Raw genomic sequence first — 27,540 nt, 5'->3', positions numbered from 1 at the left:
CATAGGATAGGATAGACAATAAACATCAAGTGATTACATACTCTTTGGTAAAACATGACTTTTCACGCGCCATCGGCTATTTTAACTCTATGGTACTCTATGGGTTAACTGTCATGTCAAAAGTCAAGTCAAGGCAAAAGTGAGTAGTGATTATAATATACTCTTTGGTTATTATGTCATGTTATTGTCCAAAGAGTAAATGTATATATTAAAAACGTAGTGATTATATTCTCTTTGGTACCTATATATTGTTATTGTCTCAGCCTGGTGTGAAATTCAGATTAATGTATAAATTTTCTGTAATTCTTATTTGAATATATAATTTATTATATATTATCTGACGGTCATTATAAAAATGGCACATTGTTTTAGTTTATGTGAGAATCACACTCGTAGTGATTACCATTGGTGATTACATACTTTTTGCACAATAACAGAAACGACCTCAAAGAAGAGTAACTTGTTGTTTGTTTATGAAGAAGAGTAGCCTGTTTTACAATTATTTTCACATTTACAGGCTTCCTAAGTACTAACTAAACTATGTACTTACCTATAACTGTGAGCTGCACTGTGTGTAATAAACTAAACTTAAAAAACACTAGAGAGACTGCTAAATAATCAAGTGAACTGCTCACATAACAGTAAGTCCTAGTAAAATGGAGTTTAATGCAACTAATAAGATGGTGCCGGAGAGTGCAGGGCTATCAGAAACACAGGTGCAGTTCTGATACTATTATTATAATTTTTAGGATTCCATACCTCAAAAAGAAAGAGGAATATAGGATCACGTTGTTGTCTGTCTGGCAAGAAAGCCTGTAGGGTAGATACTTCCTGTTGACATCGATTCCTGAGGTAGGTAGGCAGGTCTAGCACAAGTAAAGGAAAAAATCTCAATACTTAACGTGAATTTGTCGTTACCTCACAAAAAAAAAAATGTGTTCATGAACACAATAATTAGCTTACTATATCACATATAAATAGATGTACATCATTAACTTGCAAATTTTCACTATAATTACCTACTGGTTTGAGGTTTCCTGTTCAATGGTGCAGAACCTTTGTGTGAAAAACCTTTGAGTAAAAAATAAACTATGTGTTAATCCTGGCTATTGTCTATATCCATTGCAGCCAAATCCGTCCTGTAGTTTTTGCGTGAAAGAGTAACAAACATCCATCCGTACATACAAACTTTTGCATTTATAATATTAGTAAGGTACTAGCTGAGCTGATGCCCGCGACTTCGTTCGCGTGGATACAGATTTTTTAAGAATTTCGTAGGAACTCTTTAATTTTCCGGGGTAAAAAGTAGCCTATGTGCTAATCCAGGGTATAATCTATCTCCATTCCAAATTTCAGCCAAATCCATCCAGTAGTTTTTGCGTGAAAGAGTAACAAACATACACACACACACATACACACAAACTTTCACCTTTATAATATTAGTGTGATATTACAAGCAGTTGGACTTTTTTCAGTTCTGCATGATATGTCTAGACACTAGTACGGACTGTAAGCTGTACCCAATGGGGAAATCTAATTGGGATATGGAATTTGAAAATTTGACCGGAATTTCGGTAAGTTATACACTGGTTTAACCATCCTATTGGCTATTACTAAAAGTTTCTGAATGGACTTTGGATTAGCGATGATCCACTGTTCTAAAATAAAAATTATCAAATGAAGTCAAATCATTTATTCAAATTGGGTACCTTTTTGATGGTCAGTTGTTGAATTTGTAGGATGTAATTAGTGGTAATTATTTATGTAAACTAAATACCGGTTCACACCAGTTCCGTATGCAGCACGTACACGTGACACGTGCGTAGCGACGCGCGTGAATCCATAGACATAACTGCACGCATTATGTCTACGTGAACGTTCACGCCACGCAAGCAAGCGTTCCGCGATGCACAAACCGGTTTGACGTGGATAGTTTGTTGCTCGGTTGCGCGGTGCGATGTCACTAAATTGCGAGTGTTCTGTAACACGTAGTTAAATATAATTACCTACCTATCTAATTACAAGTACATTAGAATATTTACTTAATCGAAACTGAAGTTGAACTTCAGTTTCGATTTGTTTAGCAATTTGTATAAATATATTTAAGGAATGTGCAACATCCATATAAACTCAAGAGAGTTTCAGGATGTCAAGTGGAAACAATATGTAAAACTATACTTTGGTTCAAATAAATAAAAAATAAAAAAATAAAAAAAAAGCGGTGTGCCATGTTTCATACAGTTCCATACATTACAAAGCAATGGTACGCGCTATGTCTACGCTTACGCAGCCTGTGTGAACGAGCTGTAGAGCTACAAGCGTTGCAAATGCGCCCACAACAAACTCAGCCTGTATTCTTTTATTATCACCACTTTACAAAATCACATTTTTTTAGAACTATCACAGCTTTAGATTGTTGTTTTTCAAACAAAATTTAAATTTAAGTAGGTACTTAATATTGTATGGATTGTTAAAATATACTTTGTAATTGCAGCTGGAGGATAAGCTATACTTTGTTCCGCAGTTCTGCACAATATGTGCTCAGAGACTCAGCAACAGCAGAAAGCTCCGAGCCATGTGTCTGAATGCCTACCAATTGCTATCGGGATTGGTAGAAATAAATAAATTGGTAAGTTCTTTCAGTTTAACGTACCTAATTTTCTGTAGGAACGGCATTCCGAACCAGTGGTAAATTATTTTGACGATTCAAAAGCACTTGTAAAAGTCTACTTCAATAAAAAATCTATTCTATTCTATTCTATCTGTACTACTTAAATAGTAATGTATTGTATTACATACATATTAAAGTAATTAGTCTTGTAGCCAATTAATTTAATCAGTGTAAAAAAAAAATAGTACTAAATATTTCTTTTGTTATTGTTTCTGTTACTTCATTTTTCTGTTGTTTCTGTTATTTTATTTTTGTTGTTTCTGTTATTTTATTTTTGTTGTTTCTGTTGTTTGATATTTTGCTGTTTCTGTTATTTTATATTTTTGTTATTTCTGTTATTTTTTGTAAACATTCTTTAAAAATATTATAACAATGACATTACAAGTCAGAGAGAAAATAAATATACTAGATTTCTTATTCTATGTTGTAAAAAGCTAGCAAGCATAGGACACTATTTTGCATTTATAATATCAACAAAATATGGGTATGAATGCATATAAAGGAATTTCTATTCAATGTTTGAGGCAGATCCGCTTTCGCATATAAAATATTAGTCATGGTCATATCAACTCATCGCCGGCTCACTACAGAGTGCGAGTCTCTTCTTATAACGGAAAAGGTTTTGACCATAGTCTACCACGCAGACCTTCACACATCTTTGAAAACACTATGGAGAATAGCACTATGGAGAATAGCACTATGGAGAATAACACTATGGAGAATGCAGGTTTATAACAACACAATATAGCACCGAAAAGTTAAGGGTGCTTGCCCGGGATCGAACCTCCGACCTGACTTCTGAGTAGCAGACGGACGTCTTAACCACTAGGCTATCACCGCTTATAATATAAGTATAGTTTTGGTGCATAATAAAAGAATTCTATTAATTTTTTTTTAATTATCAACACAGACCATAAGAACACTACGCATGTCGAACAATCTAACATCAAGTATAGGCAAGAGATCATTCCAACCAGACCACTGTGACTTGTATCTGATACACAAAGAACAAGAGCCAGAAGTACAAGAATTACCACACAGTAAAACAATAAAAATTGAAATCATAAATGCTAACAAAATCCATATCCAGAACCCTCTGCTCAGAAATGAAATAAGTAGTGAAAATGAAGTTTTAGAATATAAAACAGAAAATGTAGATGATATCCAAACTGATTTAGTAGATTCCTATTCAGATGATATCGAAAATGATGATCTAGATATAGATCTAGATATAGATATCGATACTGACATAGATAATCATAAAACAATCAACGACATAGTAACTGAAGTGAAATTACTTGACACAAAACTTACACTGAATGCAGATTCCAATCATGTGAATAATGTTGAAGGAAAAGTTGTAGAAATAGATGATAGTGATGTTGAATTTAAAGATGACATTCATGATGGTACTCACAGTGATGCTGACATTGACATCGATACACAGGGCGCTGAAAGAGTTAAGGGCGTAGTCGATAAGTTCAGGAACGATGTTTTTTTGAAGGACAGCGAAAGCGATAGTGATTCAAAAAAAACTGAAAATGCTAAAGCAATTATTGTACATAAAATCAAAGAAAACAACAAAAGAGTAAGACGAAAGCTTGTTAGAAAAGAAACTGAAAATCTTGAGACCCTGGAATACTTAAAGCATTACAAAATAACGGATTTGACATATGAAGAACAGTTAACTGACATACAGAAGAGAAAAGATAAGGAGAGTTTCATAAATTCACAGTATAGATGTATGACATGTTTCAAAGGAGCTGCAAATATTGATAAATACAACGAACATATGGAAAGGCATACAGATGTGAGTACTAACAAGTGTAAATTAAAAATTTATAACACCCCCGACAAGTGAAGGTTACAGTAACAAGAAAAGAGCTGATAACTTTCAAACGGCTGAACCGATTTTCTTGGATTATAGCTAAGAACACTCTCGATCAAGCCACTTTTCAAACAAAAAGAAAACTAAAGTAAAATCGGTTCATTAGTTTAGGAGCTCTTTTCTAGTTACTGTAATATTCACTTGTCAGGGATGTTATAATTTTTTTTTACACTTGTTTCAACTAATAAATAAATAAACTATGTCTAAAGTTTTATTGTTTTAGATTTATCAGTCTCCTATTGGTTTACGCACAAAGTTGTCGTAAATTTAGTGTTAAAATAGGAATCTTCATCTTATTAGAATCTTATTTAGAGCCGTGAGACACACTTTCGCATGTATAATATTACAAAACTAAAACCCGACTGCGATCGTCTTAATAAACGCTGAAATATTAGAGTAAAATCGTTTTTCTGTCGCTTGGTATATTTTAATGTTGTTGTACATTTATATTCAAGAGCTTAGAATTTTCAGCTCTTTGATTTGACATCCCACTTGATACAGTAGCAAAAATTTTTTTCGATAAAATATACCCTATGTCACCTGGACCTTTACAAAGAACCAATTACCACCTCAATCATCAAAATCTGCCCAGTAGTTTGGGCGCTACGGTGGAACACACAGTCTGGATACAAACATACATACATACACAGACTGCTAAAATCATAACCCTTCCTTTTGGCTTTGCCGCAGTCGGGTAAAAATTAGGATTAGTTAAAGTTTGCCCTCTCAACATTTTTTTTTAGAAATATGGAAAATCTGTATGCTTGGTTTGCGGACTTCACTTCAGAAGTGACAAAGCAGTGCAACGCCACGTAACAAACTCTCATAGCGCGAGGTATAGTTGCAACATCTGTCGCATGGTCACCAATAGTAGGTGAGTACCCTTCATAGGGTCATTTCTGACCCTTTCCATCAAAACTCAAAATATTTTTATTCAATTAAACTTTTACAAGTGCTTTTGAATCCTCAAAATAATCTACCACTGGTTCGGAATGACATTCCTACCGAGAAGAACCAGCAAGAAACTCGGCGGTTGCTCTTTTCAAGTGTTCAATTTACAATAATATGGCATACTGTACTTGCAGCCCCGCACATTGCTGGAGCGAGTCAAATCCATGGTTTTTTGTTATTTACATAATCTTCGATTGTATAATATGCTTTATTCAGGAGCATACTTTTAATAGATTTTTTAAAATTGTGTAAAGGCAAGTCTAAAATTGACTGTGGGATTTTACATCACTAATAAAGAAACACAACACCCTAACACATCCAAACCCCTTTTTTAGGGTTCCGCACCTCAAACAAAAAAAACGAAACCCTTATAGTATAATATAATAATAAGTATAATATAATTTTTGTACAACAAAACATTTTTAGTTACAAAAAAAAAACGCTGATTTCTACGACAGGCAAACTAGAAACCGTAATAGGCTCGCAAATCCTACGCTCCGCCTCAGGAAATTGGGAAAGTCATTTGTGGGAATGAGTGTAATATTTTATAATAAAATTCCACAGTCAATTTTAGACTTGCCTTTACACAAGTTTAAAAAATGTATTAAAAGTATGTTCCTCATAAAAGCTTATACAATCGAAGATTACATAAGTGACAAAAAGCTCGGATTTTACTCGCTCCAGCAATACACGGCGCTGCAATCGCTTGTATACAGTATGGCATATTATTGTATATTGAATACTTGAAAGAGCAACCGCCGAGTTTCTTGCTGGTTCTTCTCGGTAGGAACGGCATTCCGATCCAGTGGTAGATTATTTTGACGATTCAAAAGCTCTTGTAAAAGTTTAATTGAATAAAAATACTTTGAATTTGAATTCGTGCAAAATGTCTGATTCGTACTTGGCTGGTTTTTCTGATTGACGCTTACGATTTGGTTACAGATCAGTAGCCAAGAGTCACGCGGCGTTGCACAAAGGGACCATCTACAGAAAGTGCTCGCACTGTTCCAAGGAGCTCTAGTCAGTGTAACTTATTTTTTGCCATTCCATATAGCCCAGTCATTTCGTACTCAAAAAGGGCACGTATAGTAAAAGTCAAGTATTAGGAAAATTTTTCGGGAGTTTTGCTAATTGGTGGTTTTATAGATTTTGATGTGCTCTTTCCGAATTTTCATTTTGCCACCTCGTATCTTTGCCGCTCGCGCCGCCATCTTGAAAAATGGCGTCCAAAAACAGTTTTTTGACGATAACTTTTTTCCGACTCAGTTTTCGATGAAAATGGCTATGTAACACGCTTAATTGGAGGGGAAAGGGGATTATTAGTCATGATTCGCATGGCTTATATTCTTTAAAAAAAAACTATTTATTTACGACAAGCGCTGTATTAAAATTTGAGCCTCGACTATAATTTTCAACTTTCCACACTAGTTACATAATAATTATAGGAATGTTCTATTTTAATGCAGTTCAAAGAATCAGTATCTCTCCCACGTGCGAGAAGATCACCCCACGGTCATGGAGTGCTGCGCTCTGTGTGGATACTCCTTTGTCACCGAGCGAGGCCTAAGTTCGCATCTTAACTTAAAACATCATGGTCAAAATTTGCAGGTGGGCTTGGAAGTCAAAGTGAAAATCGGTCGTTAATTGAAAAGTGTTTTTATGTGACAGGGTTAGCTGATGCCCGCGACTTCGTTCGCGTGGATTTGTTTTTAAATCCCGCGGGAACTCTGATTTTCCAGGGTTTTGAAACATATACGAAAAAAATTATATCTCTCAAAGTTTTGGTCTTACTGAGATAAAAATGGGCTTATTCGAAGGGCAACAATACTGTCCTATCGTCTACATTACAAAACAAAGTGTTCACATTTCCATAACTTTTGTAAAAAATAAGAAACTCGAAAAAATTCTCGTAAAATTAGGCAAATCCACAAATTATTGTAAATCACTGCAAAAACACTCCCGACAACCCTTGTTATTTTTTACTTAATCGAGAGATTTTGAGCTAAGCTGCAATACAACATTTAATTTACAGCTGTATGTCTAATAATTTAAGAGTTATTGTTGTTTGAACATAGCGCATACGCAAGTAAAAAAGGCCTTTGTTAAAAATGGCATTCACTGCCTTTTATGCCCGCGATATCGTCCGCGTGGATGTAGGTTTTTCAAGATCCCCTGGGAACTGTTTGATTTTTGGGGATAAAAAGTTGGCTATGTCAACAGCAGGGACGAAAGCTATCTTGTTACCAAATTACATACAAATTAGTTAAGCGGCAATGGGCAGGGTACATGGTCCGAAAAACCGCTAGACCTGGGGGCCCCAAGATGTTAGAATGGCGACCTTGCACCGGAAAGATTAGATTTAAAATTTACAAAACGACTTCAATGTTCCACTTTGCGCACTTGTAACGTAAGTAAATGTTTCAGAATCTAGACGGCCCGCTGTGTGAGTATTGCAACATTCGCTTCGCATCTGAGAAGGCGTATCGTCAGCACATAAAGGTTTTCTGCAAACGTGTCGATTTAGGGTGAGTTGGTTGTTTGGGTTCCGTACGGACCCTGTTACTAAGAGTCCGTCCGTCTGTCTATCAGTAGGCTGTATCTCGTGAACCGTAATAGGTAGAGAGTTGAAATTTTCACAGAATGTGGTTACCGCCACAACAAATAATAAGAATTTCAAAATGGCCGCTATAAAAATTTAAGAAATCGCAAAATGTTATTTTTTGTGCGATGGTACGGAACCCTACGTGTGCGAGTCATTCTTGACCGATTTTTTTAGTTTTAAGCTGTACTAGCTGATGTCCGCGACTTCGTCCGCGTGAATTAAGGTTATTGAAATCACGTGAGAATTCTTTGATTTTACGGGATAAAAAGTAGCCTTTGTGCTAATCCAGGATAGTCCTTGGCAGTGCGAGAGGTTGTAAAGGGAGTAGAATAGATACAGCAAAGATAGAATGTATTCATGAAAAAAAGCTTTACTAAATAACTGAGGTCTTTCACTATCCTCTACATAATTGTTTTTAGTTTTTTTTTTAATGTTTCTTTGTTTTGTCTTGATTATTTCGTGTTTTGTGTGTCATAAAGTTTTTATATGTCTATTTATCTATTTTTTACTCTCATTTATTTATTGTTCTCATTTATAAGGTAAAAACCTTATTTTTAAAAAACGTTCACAAAAATAAAATAACAGAATTAACAAAAAATAAAATAACAGAAACAACAAACAATAAAATAACAGAAACAACAGAATAAATAAATAACAGAAACAATAGAGAAATGAAATAAAAGAAACTACAGGAAACTAAAGTAACGGAAGAAAAAACATATATAAAACTAGAGGGTGCCCGCGACTTAGATTTTTATAGATCCCGTGGGAACTGTTTGATTTTCCGGGATAAAAAGTTGCCTATTTCGATTACAGGGACGCAAGCTACTTTGGTACCTTTCATACTAATCGGTTAAGTGGATGGGTCTCTAGGAATCCCGCGGGAACTCTTTGATTTTCCGGAATAAAAAGTAGCATATGTCCGTCCCCGGGATACAAGCTAACCCTGTACCTTTCGTCAGAATTGGTTACACTGTTGGGCCGTGAAAAGGTAGCAGACAGACAGACGGACAGATAGACAGACACACTTTCGCATTTATAATATTAGTATGGATCACACTATATAATATTATAAAAGCAAAAGTATGTGTGTATGTGTGTGTGTGTGTGTGTGTGTGTGTGTGTGTGTGTGTGTGTGTGTGTGTGTGTGTGTGTGTGTGTGTGTGTGTGTGTGTGTGTGTGTGTGTGTGTGTGTGTGTGTGTATGTCTGTTACTCCTTCACGCAAAAACCTCTGGGCGGATTTGGCTGAAATTTGGAATGGAGATAGATAATATCCTGGATTAGCACATAGGCTACATTTTATCCCGGAAAATCAAAGACTTCCCACGGGATTTCGAAAAACCTAAATCCACGCGGACGAAGTCGCGGGCGACAACTAATATGGAATAAAAACATGGAATTTATTGTTAACAGTGTGCGAAAACGTCGTCAATGGCAGCGCTATTACTCGTTCTATAATGACACCAACACGCCACGCAAGAGGTCGTGCAAGGGATGGTGCCTGTGCGACCAGTGCGGGAAGTGGTTCCCAGTGAGAACCTATTTATCTATTTGTTTTTTAGGGTTCCGTACCTCAAAAGGATAAACGGAACTCTTACAGGAAAATTTTTGGAGACCTCCACCTTTTTTGATGTAACATCCGTTAGGTCAATTTTTCGTATAAAATACCTATAGCCTATGTCACCCGGACCTTTACGACGAATCAATTGACACCTCATTCATCAAAATCGGCCCAGTAGTTTAGGCGCTACGGTGGAACACACAGAATCTGGAAACAAGCAAACATACATACATGGACTGCTAAAATCATAAACCTTCCTTTTGGCATTGCTGCAGTCGGGTAAAAAATGTAACCTTTACGCAAGCCGTGGTCCGGATTTCGATCCCGGGCACGCACCTCTAACTTTTCGAAGCTTTTTAAGGATTCCGTACCTCAGAAGGAAAAAAGGAACTCTTATAGGATCACTTTGATGTTTGATGTCTGTGTGTATGTCAAGAAAACCCGTACCTGTTGACCTAGAATCATTAAATTTGGCAGATTGGTAAGTCTTATAGCACAAGTAATGCAAAAGATCCGAAATCTGTGAATTTGTGGTTACATCACAAAAAAAAAATATTCGCGAACAAATAATAATAATAATTAGTGTTTTCATTTTCCAAAGTAAGATAACTTTACTAAGTAGGGTAGTACAAAGTAGTATGACTTGTATAAACGTTATAACAACGCAACGTCGCGTGACACATATGATTATTAAGGTGCACTAAACGGGTCTGCCCGTGAAATTCAAATTTAATTTGTTTTTTCGCAATTTGTAAACTAATACGACAAACTAGGCCTATGGCATTCTAATTGCGCCAATGGCAGTATCAAACACACACACACATCTACACATGTTTATATAAAAATCTTTACTTGAAAGGGTCCAGTTTAAGAAATTAGTTATAGTATCGACTAATTTGTGAGTAACTCACGTCAAACTCATTATTTTGACTAATTTCTTAAACTGAACACTTCCAAGTCAAGATTTTTACGTAAACCTGTGAAGATGATACTGCCATTGACGGAATTAGAATGCCATAAGCCTGCTTTGTCGTATTAGTTTACAAATTGCGAAAAACTAAATTAAATTTGAATTTCGCGGTTAGACCAGTTCAGTGCACCTTAATAACGCGACGTTGCGTGACGCATACAATTATTAATACGCGACGTCGCGCGACGCATACAATTGTCAACAACGCGACGTGGCGTGTTAATTCTAAACTGTTTACGTGTCCACAGTCGCCCGGGTTGCTTTGGCAGCACTCGCAAGTGCACACCGGCGAGAAGCTGTTCAAGTGTGCGATATGCCACAAGGCGTTTATGTACAAGCCTTCGTTGAAGGACCACATGTTGAACGCCCACAGCGACAACCCGCCTCGGTTCCCGTGCGGGGTGTGCCACAAGGAGTTCTCGTGTACCTCCAACCGGCGCCGGCATATGTCGGTGAGTGATTCAAATGATTTCTAACCGATTTTAAAAAACTCGGGTTCCGAGGGTTCCGTACTCGGGTAATTTTTCCGACATTTTGCACGATAAATTAAAAACTATTATACATAAAAATAAATAAAAATCTGTTTTAGAATGTACAGGTAAAGCCCTTTTAGTCCAGTAATTCTGTAATATGAGATGGAAAGTTTTCAGAATGTTATGCAAATTGGTGGTTTTATAGATTTCGATGTGCCCTTTCCGAATTTTTATTTTGCCACCTCGTACCTTTGCCGCTCGCGCCGCCATCTTGGAAAAATGGCGCCCAAAAACAGTTTTTCCACGATAACTTCTTTCCCACTCATTTTACGATGAAAATGGCTATGTAACAATTAAACTAGAGACAATTTCCTACAATTTGTGTAGTCACCTTTTTTTGTAGACTCAATAGTTTCAGCGTACGAGCGCCACAAAGCCCACTCCAACACTTGTTTTGGCTAAATAACTCATTTCCACCCCACCATGTGGTAGAGTGAGTGGCGTGATTTTTTTTATGGTATCTCCAGGAGCCGGTAGTCACCTTCAATTTAAGCCATCAGCTCGACCAGAGAATACTAACACTCTTCAGAATTCTGCTCGAGATAAGAGTAAATATACTGCATCGCAGTTTCGATCTCACGTGCATATGAGCCTTTTTTTTGGGTTTTAAACCCAAAAGATACCCATGGAACCTTATTACTAAGCCTCCGCTGTCATCCGTTTGCTTGTCCGTCTGTCCGTCTGTCTGTCAGCGTGCTGTATCTCATGAACCGTAATAGGTAAAAAGTTGAAATTTTCACAGAATGTGTATTTTTTTGCCGTTATAATAACAAATAATAAAAATTTCAAAATGACTGACATGAAAAAAAAACAAAAAAGTAATGTTATTTCTTGTTTGATGGTACGGAACGAAACGAAACGAAACGGTGGTATTGAAACTCATTTTAATTTTTTTTTTATGAGGAAACTACAAATTCGCGGTTTTCAGATTTATTCTTGTACTTGTGCTGTAAGGCCTACCTACCTGTCAAATTTCATGATTCCAGGTCAACGGGAAGTACCCTATAGGTTTCTTGATAGACACGACTGACAGAACGGATCCTTCCTTGATTGTTTCCTTTTTTCCTTTTGAGGTATGAAACCATAAAAAGAGAAAACGGCGTGCAAATAAGTCGGCCAGGCTTCATATTAAAATATCCAAATCCTTTTTGATTTGATTTACAGACACATCAAGGTACTCGACTTCTCTACAAGTGTGACATATGCGACAAATCTTTCACGAGCGCGTTCGGCATGGAGCAGCACGTGACGCACGTGCACCGCAACGTGCCGTGGCCCAAGCGCAACCGTCGCGACAGACCCAAGCCCGGCACACGGAGGTCTAGTGTCACCACTAGTGACGAGGACACAAATACTACTCCGGAGGACTAGTGCGTCAAAATAATCTATACTAATACTAATATTTATACTTTTTTTTATTTTTATTTTTTTAATAAATAGAATTGGAGTGTCTGTCTGTAATTTCGAAATAACTACCTCATATTAAGCTCATACGGTTATTTGAACGATACCAACACTGAATCACACGTTTTTAAAATTTTTGTCTGTCTGTCTGTCTGTCTGTCTGTTTGAATAGGCTAATCTTTGGAACGGCTGAACTGATTTTGACGGGATTTTCACAGCTAAGTAGAGGATTGACCAGGAGTAACATAGGCTACTTTTTTAACCGACTTTCAAAAAGGGAGTTGTGTTTTTCTACCTATGTACACCGAAATCTCCGAGATTTCTGAACCGATTTGCGTAGTTTTTTTTTTTTTTTAATCGATAGAGGAACTTTGCGACATTGTTTCATAAAAAATTTGGATTCCAACTCCTCAATCCTGATGTTGCAGGAGACCTCACCATCAATACTGATGGGATTTAGAAACTGTCGGTTATAAATTGATTGATATTGAAGGTATCTGTACCAAGTAAAGACTTTGTCTTTTACAGACACTTCAATTTTATTTATTAGTATTTATTAGTATAGATGTCTACGTTAATTGTAATAATACGTAATAAATTGATTTGAAGTGTATCATTTTACTTTTGTTTTTATTACTGAATATATCTCTCTCTCTCGTCTGGCTTTACAAAGATTAGCCAATGTCAAATTTGTAGTTATATATAACAAGTTATAAACTATAGAAGTATGGACCCCGTCTGTGCCGGCGCTCGCCGACATACGCACGGCACCCCCTTACACAGATCACTATATATCAGTTTGAAGACCCCCTTAGAGCGCTTTCCAGACAGTTTTAACAAAAAAAAAAACACTCCAAAAAGGCAGAGCACGCCCGCCGGCTAACACCAACACAGACGAAGTTCCTGAATATATAATAACCGTCCATGGTCCGCGTGGATTTAGGTTTTTTATTTTCTGAAGTAAAAAGTTGTCTATGTCAATTTCATGGACGTAGGCTACCTCTATACATACAAATCGGTACAACGGATGGGCTTTTAAGAATTCCATGGGAACTCTTTGATTTTTCCGGGATATACCTAAGTAGCCTATGCCCACTCTTAGGATGTAAGCTAACTCTGTACCTTTCATCAAAATCGGTTAAACTACTGGGCCGTGAAAAGCTACCAGACAGACTGAGATACACTTTCGTATTTATAATATTATAGGCTTGGATAGGTATAATATTGCACGTAGTCCGTCGTAGTAACATAGAAAATTAATTTTGATGTGATCCCAGCCCTGGATGGTGCACACAGTGACAAAATGACATGCGCACACAAAAATAAATGACACGCATTTTTAGATCAGTAGCCGTCCAGTAATCATTGGGCCATGATGCCATGATGATGGGCACTAATAATCACTACGATATTAAATTGAGATGATTCCATATTATAAAACATAGGATAGGATAGACAATAAACATCAAGTGATTACATACTCTTTGGTAAAACATGACTTTTCACGCGCCATCGGCTATTTTAACTCTATGGTACTCTATGGGTTAACTGTCATGTCAAAAGTCAAGTCAAGGCAAAAGTGAGTACCTAGTGATTATAATATACTCTTTGGTTATTATGTCATGTTATTGTCCAAAGAGTAAATGTATATATTAAAAAAACGTAGTGATTATATTCTCTTTGGTACCTATATATTGTTATTGTCTCAGCCTGGTGTGAAATTCAGATTAATGTATAAATTTTCTGTAATTCTTATTTGAATATATATTATATAATTTATTATATATTATCTGACGGTCATTATAAAAATGGCACATTGTTTTAGTTTATGTGAGAATCACACTCGTAGTGATTACCATTGGTGATTACATACTTTTTGCACAATAACAGAAACAACCTCAAAGAAGAGTAACTTGTTGTTTGTTTATGAAGAAGAGTAGCCTGTTTTACAATTATTTTCACATTTACAGGCTTCCTAAGTACTAACTAAACTATGTACTTACCTATAACTGTGAGCTGCACTGTGTGTAATAAACTAAACTTAAAAAACACTAGAGAGACTGCTAAATAATCAAGTGAACTGCTCACATAACAGTAAGTCCTAGTAAAATGGAGTTTAATGCAACTAATAAGATGGTGCCGGAGAGTGCAGGGCTATCAGAAACACAGGTGCAGTTCTGATACTATTATTATAATTTTTAGGATTCCATACCTCAAAAAGAAAGAGGAATATAGGATCACGTTGTTGTCTGTCTGGCAAGAAAGCCTGTAGGGTAGATACTTCCTGTTGACATCGATTCCTGAGGTAGGTAGGCAGGTCTAGCACAAGTAAAGGAAAAAATCTCAATACTTAACGTGAATTTGTCGTTACCTCACAAAAAAAAAAATGTGTTCATGAACACAATAATTAGCTTACTATATCACATATAAATAGATGTACATCATTAACTTGCAAATTTTCACTATAATTACCTACTGGTTTGAGGTTTCCTGTTCAATGGTGCAGAACCTTTGTGTGAAAAACCTTTGAGTAAAAAATAAACTATGTGTTAATCCTGGCTATTGTCTATATCCATTGCAGCCAAATCCGTCCTGTAGTTTTTGCGTGAAAGAGTAACAAACATCCATCCGTACATACAAACTTTTGCATTTATAATATTAGTAAGGTACTAGCTGAGCTGATGCCCGCGACTTCGTTCGCGTGGATACAGATTTTTTAAGAATTTCGTAGGAACTCTTTAATTTTCCGGGGTAAAAAGTAGCCTATGTGCTAATCCAGGGTATAATCTATCTCCATTCCAAATTTCAGCCAAATCCATCCAGTAGTTTTTGCGTGAAAGAGTAACAAACATACACACACACACATACACACAAACTTTCACCTTTATAATATTAGTGTGATATTACAAGCAGTTGGACTTTTTTCAGTTCTGCATGATATGTCTAGACACTAGTACGGACTGTAAGCTGTACCCAATGGGGAAATCTAATTGGGATATGGAATTTGAAAATTTGACCGGAATTTCGGTAAGTTATACACTGGTTTAACCATCCTATTGGCTATTACTAAAAGTTTCTGAATGGACTTTGGATTAGCGATGATCCACTGTTCTAAAATAAAAATTATCAAATGAAGTCAAATCATTTATTCAAATTGGGTACCTTTTTGATGGTCAGTTGTTGAATTTGTAGGATGTAATTAGTGGTAATTATTTATGTAAACTAAATACCGGTTCACACCAGTTCCGTATGCAGCACGTACACGTGACACGTGCGTAGCGACGCGCGTGAATCCATAGACATAACTGCACGCATTATGTCTACGTGAACGTTCACGCCACGCAAGCAAGCGTTCCGCGATGCACAAACCGGTTTGACGTGGATAGTTTGTTGCTCGGTTGCGCGGTGCGATGTCACTAAATTGCGAGTGTTCTGTAACACGTAGTTAAATATAATTACCTACCTATCTAATTACAAGTACATTAGAATATTTACTTAATCGAAACTGAAGTTGAACTTCAGTTTCGATTTGTTTAGCAATTTGTATAAATATATTTAAGGAATGTGCAACATCCATATAAACTCAAGAGAGTTTCAGGATGTCAAGTGGAAACAATATGTAAAACTATACTTTGGTTCAAATAAAAAAAAAAAAAAAAAAAAAGCGGTATGCCATGTTTCATACAGTTCCATACATTACAAAGCAATGGTACGCGCTATGTCTACGCTTACGCAGCCTGTGTGAACGAGCTGTAGAGCTACAAGCGTTGCAAATGCGCCCACAACAAACTCAGCCTGTATTCTTTTATTATCACCATTTTACAAAATCACATTTTTTTAGAACTATCACAGCTTTAGATTGTTGTTTTTCAAACAAAATTTAAATTTAAGTAGGTACTTAATATTGTATGGATTGTTAAAATATAGTTTGTAATTGCAGCTGGAGGATAAGCTATACTTTGTTCCGCAGTTCTGCACAATATGTGCTCAGAGACTGAGCAACAGCAGAAAGCTCCGAGCCATGTGTCTGAATGCCTACCAATTGCTATCGGGATTGGTAGAAATAAATAAATTGGTAAGTTCTTTCAGTTTAACGTACCTAATTTTCTGTAGGAACGGCATTCCGACCCAGTGGTAAATTATTTTGACGATTCAAAAGCACTTGTAAAAGTCTACTTCAATAAAAATCTATTCTATTCTATTCTATCTGTACTACTTAAATAGTACTGTATTGTATTACATACATATTAAAGTAATTAGTCTTGTAGCCAATTAATTTAATCAGTGTAAAAAAAAATTAGTACTAAATATTTCTTTTGTTGTTGTTTCTGTTACTTCATTTTTCTGTTGTTTCTGTTATTTTATTTTTGTTGTTTCTGTTATTTTATTTTTGTTGTTTCTGTTGTTTGATATTTTGCTGTTTCTGTTATTTTATAATTTTGTTATTTCTGTTATTTTTTGTAAACATTCTTTAAAAATATTATAACAATGACATTACAAGTCAGAGAGAAAATAAATATACTAGACTTCTTATTCTATGTTGTAAAAAGCTAGCAAACATAGGACACTATTTTGCATTTATAATATCAACAAAATATGGGTATGAATGCATATAAAGGAATTTCTATTCAATGTTTGAGGCAGATCCGCTTTCGCATATAAAATATTAGTCATGGTCATATCAACTCATCGCCGGCTCACTACAGAGTGCGAGTCTCTTCTTATAACGGAAAAGGTTTTGACCATAGTCTACCACGCAGACCTGCACACATCTTTGAAAACACTATGGAGAATAGCACTATGGAGAATAGCACTATGGAGAATAACACTATGGAGAATGCAGGTTTATAACAACACAATATAGCACCGAAAAGTTAAGGGTGCTTGCCCGGGATCGAACCTCCGACCTGACTTCTGAGTAGCAGACGGACGTCTTAACCACTAGGCTATCACCGCTTATAATATAAGTATAGTTTTGGTGCATAATAAAAGAATTCTAATAATTTTTTTTTAATTATCAACACAGACCATAAGAACACTACGCATGTCGAACAATCTAACATCAAGTATAGGCAAGAGATCATTCCAACCAGACCACTGTGACTTGTATCTGATACACAAAGAACAAGAGCCAGAAGTACAAGAATTACCACACAGTAAAACAATAAAAATTGAAATCATAAATGCTAACAAAATCCATATCCAGAACCCTCTGCTCAGAAATGAAATAAGTAGTGAAAATGAAGTTTTAGAATATAAAACTGAAAATGTAGATGATATCCAAACTGATTTAGTAGATTCCTATTCAGATGATATCGAAAATGATGATCTAGATATAGATCTAGATATAGATATCGATACTGACATAGATAATCATAAAACAATCAACGACAAAGTAACTGAAGTGAAATTACTTGACACAAAACTTACACTGAATGCGGATCTCAATAATGAGAATAATGTTGAAGGAGAAGTTGTAGAAGTAGATGATAGTGATGTTGAATTTGAAGAAGACATTCATGATGGTACTATACACAGTGATTCTGACATTGACATCGATACACAGGGCGCTGAAAGAGTTAAGGGTATAGTCGATAAGTTCAGAAACGATGTAATGAATGACACAGACAACGATTGGGACTTTTTGAAGGACAGCAAAAGCGATAGTGATTCAAAAGTAACTGAAAATGCTAAAGCAGTTATTGCACATAAAATCAAAGAAACCAACAAAAGAGTCAGACGAAAGCTTGTTAGAAAAGAAACGAAAAATCTCCCGGAATATTTAAAGCAATACAAAATAACGGATTGGACACATGAAGAACAGTTGGCTAATATACAGAAGAGAAAAGAGAAGGAGAGTTTCAAAAATTCACCGTATAAATGTATGACCTGTTTCAAAGGATTTGCAATTGTTGATACTTACAACGAACATGTGGAAAGACATACGGATGTGAGTATTACATCACACTATCACACTAATATTATAAAGCCGAAATTTTGTGTGTGTATGTGTGTGTGTGTGTGTGTGTGTGTGTGTGTGTGTGTGTGTGTGTGTGTGTGCGTGCGTGCGTGCGTGTGTGTATGTGTGTGTGTGTGTTTGTTACTCCTTCATGCAATAACCACTGGACGAATTCGGAATGGAGATAGATTATATCCTGGATTAGCACATAGGCTACTTTTTATCCCCGAAAATCAAAGATTTTCAGGGATAAAAAAGATTTAGAAAACCCTAAATCCACGCGGACGAAGTCGCGGGCGTCAGCTAGTTACAAATCTAACAGATGATTTAAATCGTACGTCCATATAACTGCAGATTTTATACAGAATGTAACAAGAACGCTAGAAAAAACTAAGACAGGTGATAGTACTTATCATTACTGATAGTATCTTTAAATATACCATAAAAACCGGCCAAGTGCGAGTCAGACTCGCGCACCGAGGGTTTCGTACTCGGGTATTTCTCGACATTTTGCACGATAAATAAAAAACTATTATGCTTAAAAATACATAAAAATCTGTTTTCGAATGTACAAGTAAAGCCCTTTCATATGATACCCCACTTGGTATAGTTATCTTACTTTAAAAATTTAAAGATTTTTTTTTTTGATGTAACCACAAGTTCATGGTTTTCGGATTTATTCATTTACTTGTGCTATAAGACCTACCTACCTGCCAAATTTCATGATTCTAAATCGACGGGATATGATATGATGTACTTATAACACATGTTTATGTAACTAGCAATAAGAAAGCAATAAAGCCTATTTATTATTATTATATGATTTAGATTTATCGGTCTCCTAGTCTTATCGGTTTACGCACAAAGTTGTCCTAAATTTAGTGTTAAAATAGAATCTTTATCTTATTAGAGCTGTGAAAAAGTAGCAATCCTCTTAATAAACGCTGAAAATATATTAGAGTATATTTGTTTTTCTGTCGCTTGTTATATTTTCATGTTGTTGTAAATTTATATTCATGAGCTCAGAATTTTCTCCTCTTTGATTTGACATCCCACTCGATACAATAGCAAAAATTCTTTTTCATATAAAATACACCCTATGTCACCCAGACCTTTACAAAGAACCAAATGACACCTCAATCATCAAAATCTGCCCAGTGGTTTAAGTGCTAATCTGGATACAAACATACATACATAGACTGCTAAAATCATAACCCTTCCTTTTGGCTTTGCCGCAGCCGGGTAAAAAATTAGGATTAGTTAAAGTTTGCCCTCTCAACATTTTTTTCAGAAATATGGAAAATCTGTATGCTTGGTTTGCGGACTTCACTTCAGAAGTGACATATCACTGCGAGGCCACGTGGCAAACACTCATAGCGTGAGGTATAGTTGCAACACCTGTCCCATGGTCACCAATATTAGGTGAGTACACTCGCGTCTCATTTCTGACCCTTTCCATCAAAATTCAAAATATTTTTATTCATTTAAACTTTTACAAGTGCTTTTGAATCGTCAAAATAATCTACCACTGGTTCGCAATGCCGTTCCTACCGAGAAGAACCAGGAAGAAACTCGGCGGTTGCTCTTTTCAAGTATTCAATTTACAATAATATGGCATACTGTACTTGCAGCCCCGTGCATTGCTGGAGCGAGTCAAATCCATACTTTTTAGGGTTCCGTAGCCATGGCAAAAAACGGAACCCTTATAGATTCGTCATGTCTGTCTGTATGTCTGTCTGTCCGTCCGTATGTCACAGCCACTTTTTTCCGAAACTATAAGACCTATACTGTTGAAACTTAGTAAGTAGATGTATTCTGTGAACCGCATTAAGACTTTCACTCAAAATTAGAAAAAAAAAAACAATAAATTTTGGGGGTCCCCATACTTTTACAAAATATTTTTTTTCATCAAACCCATACGTGTGGGGTATCTATGAATAGGTCTTCAAAAATGATATTGAGGTTTCTAATATTATTATTTTCTAAACTGAATAGTTTGCGCGAGAGACTCTTTCAAAGTGGTAAAATGTGTAACCCTGTAACTCCCCCCCTGTAACTTCTAAAATAAGAGAATGATAAAACTAAAAAAAATATATGATGTACATTACCATGCAAACTTCCACCGAAAATTGGTTTGAACGAGATCTAGTCAGTAGTTTTTTTTTAATACGTCATAAAAACTTAAAATATGTTTAAATTTTTAAAGTGAGATAACTATACCAAGTGGGGTATCATATGAAAGGGCTTTACCTGTACATTCTAAAACTAATTTTTGTTTATTTTTATGCATAATAGTTTTTGGTTTATCGTGCAAAATGTCGGAAAAAAAATACCCATGTACGGAACCCTCGGTATTCGAGTCTGACTCGCCCTTGGCCTTTTTCTGAGTGACGCTTACAATTTGGTTACAGAAAAGCGGCCAAGAATCACGCGGCGTTGCACAAAGTGACCATCTACACCAAGTGCCCGCACTGTTCCAAGGAGCTACGGTCAGTATAACTTGCTGTAATACTTGCTGTAATATAACTTGCTGCAATATAACTTGCTGCAATATAACTTGCTGCAATATAACTTGCTGCAATATAACTTGCTGCAATATAACTTGCTGCAATATAACTTGCTGCAATATAACTTGCTGCAATATAACTTGCTGCAATATAACTTGCTGCAATATAACTTGCTGCAATATAACTTGCTGCTAACTGTTGGTAACAGTGCCAATGGGACCCTATTGCTAAGCCTTTGTCAGCCTGTTCGTCTGTCTGTCAGTCAGCGAATTGTATCGCATGAACTGTAATAGGTAGAGAGTTGATATATAGTAATATTTTTTGAAGTTGGTGCCAATGTGGAGTCACAAACAATATGAAGAGTAGACGGTCCGTGCGGCTAACTGGCACCAGCTCCAAAAAATGTTAAAATAGAACTGCATTAACTTTGTATGCATAATATATTCGGTATTAATAGTTCGATACAGTATATTTAGCATTATTATTTAGTATATAAGTCATACAAGTATTAAGAAAAAAGCTCGAGCTTGATACATGTTGAGCCTCATAGCTCAACGGTTGAGGAGCGAACTGAACTCCGAAAAGTCGCTGGTTCAAACCCCACCCGTTGCACTATTGTCGTAGCCACTCCTGGCACATGCACACATTTAATTGAAGGGGAAAGGGGAGTATCCATGATTAGCATGGCTAATATTCTTAAAACACTTTGTATTTAGGTACGACAAGCGTTGTATTAAAATTTGAGCCTCGATTATAATTTTCAACTTTCCACACTAGTTACATAATAATTATAGGAATGTTCTATTTTACTGCAGTTCAAAGTACCAGTATCTCTCCCACCTGCGAAAAGATCACCCCACGACCATGGCGTGCTGCGCTCTGTGTGGACACTCTTTTGTCACCGAGCGAAGCCTAAGTACGCATCTTAACTTTAAACACTACGGTGAAAATTTGCAGGTATGTTTCTTCTTCTTATTATATACTAGAGGATGCCCGCGACTTCGTCCGCGTGGATTTAGGTTTTTCGAAATCCCGTGGGAACTCTTTGGTTTTCCGGGATAAAAAGTAGGCTATATGCTAATCCAGGATATTTTACCTTTATTATATTTTATAGAATCAAACTATACCTAGTAACTTCAAAAATTACTGTGCATCTTACACTAAAATATATTTATTTAAAAATGATTTATTCATTAAAAAGAAATTAATTTCTTATTTTAAATCCTATTTTTTTTTAATTCTAATAAAATATTTATTTTATTTTATCTCCATTCCGAATTTCAGCCAAATCCGTCCAGTAGTTTTTGCGTGAAGGAGTAACAAACATACACACACACACACACATACAAACTTTCGCCTTTATAATATTAGTGTGATACTAGAGGTTGCCCGCGACTTGGTCCGCGTGGATGCAGTTTTTTAAAGATCCCGTGGGAACTGTTTGATTTTCAGGGATAAAAAGTTGCCTATGTCAATTACAGGGACGCAAGCTACCTCGGTACCAAATTACATACAAATCAGTTAAGCGGCAATGGGCAGGGTACATGGTCCGAAAAACCGATTGACATTGGGGCCCCAAGATGTTAGAATGGCGACCTTGCACCGGAAAGATCAGATTTAATGGAGGTTGGCGAATTTGGACCCAGCATTTTTAAAAACCGTTCAGATTCAGAAATCATTTAATTTTAAGAATATTTTTCCGAGTATTTTTCTGTGTATGCCTGATATTTGTAGAAGATGGGGATCAAAAACATAATTATTCACAAGTAGGTACACATTATAAAGAACCGTTACATGGCCATACAAGTCAATATCTTTTTTCTCCCAACTTTATTTGATAGACTTTGATGAAGTTTTTTGTAAGACTGGTTTACTAGAACAAGCATGAGAAGTTTGATTCGTGAACGTGGGCTTGAGGCCCACGGTTCTCTTAGTTCGGGTCTGAAACTCTATGGAATTCGCCCATCTCCTTTACAAAACGACTTCAATGTTCCACTTTGCACACTTGTAACGTAAGTAAATGTTTCAGAATCTAGACGGCCCGCTGTGTGAGTATTGCAACATTCGCTTCGCATCTGAGAAGGCGTATCGTCAGCACTTAAAGGTTTTGTGCAAACGTGGCGATTCAGGGTGAGTTGGTTGTTTGGTTTCCGTACCCGAAAGGTGCCAACGGGACCCTACTAAGTGTCCATCCGTCTGTCTGTCAGTAGTCTCTATCTCGTGAACCGTAATAGGCAGAGAGTTGAAATTCTCACAGAATGTGGTTACCGCTACACCAAATAATAAAAGTTTCAAAATGGCCGCTATAAAAATTTAAGAAATCGCAAAATGTTATTTCTTGTACGATTATACGGAACCCTACGTGTGCGAATCGTTCTTGACCGATTTTTTTAGTTTTACGCTGTACTAGCTAATGCTCCCGACTTCGTCCGCGTGGATTAAGGTTATTTGAAATAACGTGAGAATTCTTAGATTTCCCGGGATAAAAAGTAGCCTATGTGCTAATCCAGGATATTCCTTGGCAGTGCGAGAGGTTGTTAAGGGAGTGGAATAGATACCTACAGCAAAGATAGAAAGTATTTATGAAAAAAGTTTTACTAAATAACTGAGGTCTTTCACTATCCTCTACACATTTGTTTTTAGTTTTTTTATGTTTCTTTGTTTTGTTTATTTCATGTTTTATGTGTCATAAAGTTTTTATTTATCTATTTTTTTTACTCTCATTTATTTATTATTCTCATTTTACCTTATTTTTAACCCCCGACCCAAAAAGAGGGGTTTTATAAGTTTGACGTGTGTATCTGTGTATCTGTCTGTGGCATCTTAGCTCCTAAACTAATGAACCGATTTTAATTTAGTTTTATTGTTTGAAAGTAGCTTGATCGAGAGTGTTCTTGGCTATAATCCAAGAAAAGCGGTTCAGTCGTTTAAAAGTTATCAGTTCTTTTCTAGTTACTGTAACCTTCACTTGTCGGGGGTGTTAAAAATTAACAAAAAACTAAAGTAACGGAAGAAAAAACATATGTAAAATATGGAATAAAAATGTGGAAAAAATCATTGTCAACAGGTGGCGAAAACTTCAATGGCAGAAGTATTACTCGTTCTATAGTGACACCAACACGCCACGCAAGTTGAGGTCGTGCGAGGGATATTGCCTGTGCGACCAGTGCGGGAAGTGGTTCCAAGTGAGAAACTACTACTTAATTATTTATTTTTAGGGTTCCGTACGTCAAAAGGATAAACGGAACCCTTACAGGAAAATTTTTGGAGACCTCCAACTTTTTTGATGTATTATAGAAGCAGGCGTTATTTTGCGGAAGTCCATGATATACAAGGATGATATAAAAGCTTAATTCGCTATAATCCGCCAAACCAACGAAATCTGTATGGTACGCAGCACCACACAAATTGCAAAGTCTTTGCAATTAGACATTTTTATTTTTATTTAAAAAAAAAAAATTTAAAAAAAAAAAAACATATCTCACAATTAACAAGTTACATCGTTTTAAAATAATCCTTAACTGAGTTGTTTTGTGCAACTTGGCGCGGGTGGAAGGTGCCGGATTATTGAACGTGTCGGTCTATTGAAGTGCCGGATTACTGAGATTCTACTGTATTAACAGGGCTCTCTCTGTCACTTACTCCATACAGTCGTAGTCCCAATTTCATTTGAATATTAAGCAACCAAAGTTCATGAAATGCAGACATATTCTAGAATCTGTGCCTGTGGTGTTTAAAATTTTTCTAAAAATATGTAGTTTTAAAATTACAGGGGCTCAAAGGTTTGTATGTGTATTTTTAAGACCGCGTAACTTTGAAACTGAATATTGTAACGGAAATCTGGAAATCCACAGACATAGATATTAGTTCCCGGAACGTTTCTACAAAATTCCATTGAGTATGATTGGTTAGTATTCCAACGAGAGACGAACTACGTTTGTATGGAGCGAGTGACGGAGAGACCCCTCTTAACAACGCGACGTAGCGTGTTAATTCTAAACTATTTACGTGTCCACAGTCGCCCGGGTTGCTGTGGGAGCACTCGCAAGTGCACACCGGCGAGAAGCTGTTCAAGTGTGCGATATGCCACAAGGCGTATATGCACAAGCCTTCGTTGAGGGACCACATGTTGAACACCCACAGCGAGAACCCGCCTCGGTTCCCGTGCGGGGTGTGCCACAGGGAGTTCTCGTTCGCCGCCAACCGACAACGGCACATGTCGGTGAGTGATTCAAATGATTTCTAACCGATTTAAAAAAAGATAAGGATAAGATAAAAATAAAAATTAATTTGACTCAACAACAAATATAACATACACATAGCAGAGACATTTTTTTTCTCTCTCGTCTGGCTTTACACTGATTAGCTAATGTCATGTTTGTAGTTATTTACAAGTTAGAGAAACTATATATAAGTATGGACTTCGTCTGTGCCGGCGCCCGCCGACACACGCGCGGCGCCCCTCTAGAGCGCTTCCCAGTCAGTTCCATCATCAAAAAACACCAGCAGAACACAAAAACCGGCCACTTCTAACAAAAAACACTCCAAAAAGGCACCGCACGCGCGCCAGCAAACGCCAACACAGACGAAGTCCTTAATTTAATCCAGCAGAAACATACCTATTGAGTTACAATAACAAAAACCGGCCAAGTGCGAGTCAGACTCGAGCACCGAGGGTACGTACTCGGGTAATTATTCCGACATTTTGCACGATAAATCAAAAACTATTATGCATTATAATAAAAAAAAATCTGTTTTAGAATGTACATTTTTTCCTGTACTATCTACCTTTCATGATTCTAGGTCAACTGGAAGTATACCTGACCACTGACAGACAACGATTTGATCCTTCCTTGATTGTTTCCTTTTTAACCCCCGACCCAAAAAGAGGAGACTCATAAGTTTGACATGTGTGTATCAGTCTGTTCGTAGCTCCTAAACTAACGAACTGATTTTTATTTAGTTTTTTATTTAAAAGGTGGCTTGATCAAGAGTGCTCTTAGCTATAATCCAAGAAAATCGGTTCAGCCGTTTGAAAGTTATCAGCTTTTTTCTTCACTTGTCGAGGGTGTTATAAATTTTTAAATTACACATTTATCCTTTTGAGGTATGAAACCCTAAAGAAAGAAAATGGCATGCAAATAGGTCGGCCAGGCTCCATATTAAAATATCCAAATCGTTTTTGATTTGATTTACAGACACATCAAGATACTCTCTACAAGTGTGACATATGCGACAAGTCTTTCACGAGCGTGTTCGGCGTGGAGCAGCACGTGACGCACGTGCATCGCAATGTGCCGTGGCCCAAGCGCAACCGTCGCGACAGACCCAAGCCCAGCAAACGGAGGTCTAGGGTCACCACTAGTGACGAGGACAAAAATACTACACATGAGGAGTCAAAATAATAAATACTATAATATGCCTAATTATTATTAGTATAGTAAAATTATTTTTCAATCATTTGGTATATTTTAATTACATTATTTTTTATTTATTATTGAACTCAGAACTTTCTCCTCTTTCAAATTAATCCAATCATAATTTCTTTTCAATGGTTTAAATGAAATCATTTTAAAAGCTCTTACGGCGGAAGCGACGGGCCTGCCCGCGAAATTCAAATTTAATTTGGTTTTTCGCAATTTGTAAACTAATACGAGAACGTAGGCTTATGGTATTTTATATGCGACAGTGGCAGTATCATCCTCACAGGTTCATATCAAAATCTTTACTTGAAAGGGTCCAGTTTAAGAAATTAGCTCTAGTATCGATTATTCACACAAATTAGTCGATACTAGAGCTAATTTCTTAAACTGGACCCTTTCAAGAAAAGATTTTTATATGAACCTGTGAGGATGATACTGCCATTGTCGCAATTAAAATACCATAAGCCTACGTTGTCGTATTTTTTTTTTTACTACATTGTATTAGTTTACAAATTGCGAAAAACCAAATTAAATTTGAATTACGCGGGCAGGCCCGTCGCTAGAGCGACTTTGCACAGGAAAACGCAGCCTGGGAAGATCCCAGGTCTAGTGTCTTGACGACTTCAAACGAGTTGCAGGGAGCTGCTAGATGGCGGCGGCGAAAGACCTTGGCTTGCGGATTGTCCCTACAAGAGAAATGTTCAATTATATTATCTGTAACGCTGTTGAAGTGTTGATCACATCACATCACACTAATATTATAAAGGCGAAAGTTTGTATGTGTGTGTGTATGTTTGTTACTCCTTCACGCAAAAACTACTGGGCGGATTGGTCTGTTTAGAACAGAGATAGATTATACCCTGGATTAGCACATAGGCTACTTTTTATCCCGGTAAATCAAAGAGTTCCCACGGGAATTTTAAAAAACCTACATCCACGCGAACGAAGTCGCGGGCATCAGCTAGTTACAAATAAATAGAGAGACCTATGTCCAGCTGTGGACGTAAATAGATTGGCAATGATGATATTTTATTAAGTGGACATAAAATGTATCAGGGTGATTTGTGGCC

The 27,540-nt window shown here is 36.5% G+C and overlaps 2 protein-coding genes across 17 annotated transcripts in view; both read left to right on the top strand.

Moving 5' to 3' along the window:
• LOC123879645 (zinc finger protein 99-like) overlaps positions 1-27,540 on the top strand; it is a 68,146-nt gene that overhangs the window by 25,737 nt on the left and 14,869 nt on the right. The window lies entirely within an intron of this gene.
• Positions 243-26,507, top strand: LOC123879643 (zinc finger protein 235-like). 15 transcript variants are annotated; one of them, XM_045927467.1, is made up of 13 exons: positions 245-286; positions 518-641; positions 750-856; positions 1,476-1,574; positions 2,495-2,629; positions 3,582-4,481; positions 19,832-19,962; positions 20,952-21,029; positions 21,863-22,004; positions 23,077-23,177; positions 24,115-24,232; positions 25,066-25,269; positions 26,246-26,507. In XM_045927467.1, exons 4-13 carry the CDS (start codon positions 1,482-1,484, stop codon positions 26,450-26,452), a joined length of 2,109 nt encoding a protein of 702 aa, XP_045783423.1. In that variant the 5' UTR covers positions 245-286; positions 518-641; positions 750-856; positions 1,476-1,481; the 3' UTR covers positions 26,453-26,507. The 15 variants fall into 15 exon arrangements, with proteins under 15 accessions (XP_045783416.1, XP_045783423.1, XP_045783415.1 ...); XM_045927465.1 differs by lacking the exons at positions 245-286; positions 518-641; positions 750-856; ... (1 more) ...; positions 2,495-2,629; positions 3,582-4,481 and adding exons at positions 14,272-14,313; positions 14,552-14,675; positions 14,784-14,890; ... (1 more) ...; positions 16,522-16,656; positions 17,608-18,531; XM_045927460.1 differs by lacking the exon at positions 750-856 and having other exon boundaries at positions 243-299; positions 518-716.

The sequence above is a fragment of the Maniola jurtina genome, chromosome 28 (genome assembly GCF_905333055.1).
Source record: "Maniola jurtina chromosome 28, ilManJurt1.1, whole genome shotgun sequence".
Taxonomy (NCBI): Eukaryota; Metazoa; Arthropoda; class Insecta; order Lepidoptera; family Nymphalidae; genus Maniola; species Maniola jurtina.
The sequence above is the reverse complement of the archived record's forward strand: the minus strand, read 5'-3'. Positions and strand labels throughout refer to the sequence as shown.

What these genes read in the sequence shown, in the direction of transcription:
- LOC123879643 (XM_045927457.1), top strand. Translation starts at nt 14,691, where the DNA reads ATGGAGTTTAATGCAACTAATAAGATGGTGCCGGAGAGTGCAGGGCTA. An exon ending in ACTACGGTGAAAATTTGCAG is followed by an intron (nt 22,005 to 23,076) that starts GTATGTTTCTTC and finishes TAAATGTTTCAG; the next exon opens with AATCTAGACGGCCCGCTGTG. An exon ending in TGCAAACGTGGCGATTCAGG is followed by an intron (nt 23,178 to 24,114) that starts GTGAGTTGGTTG and finishes CATTGTCAACAG; the next exon opens with GTGGCGAAAACTTCAATGGC.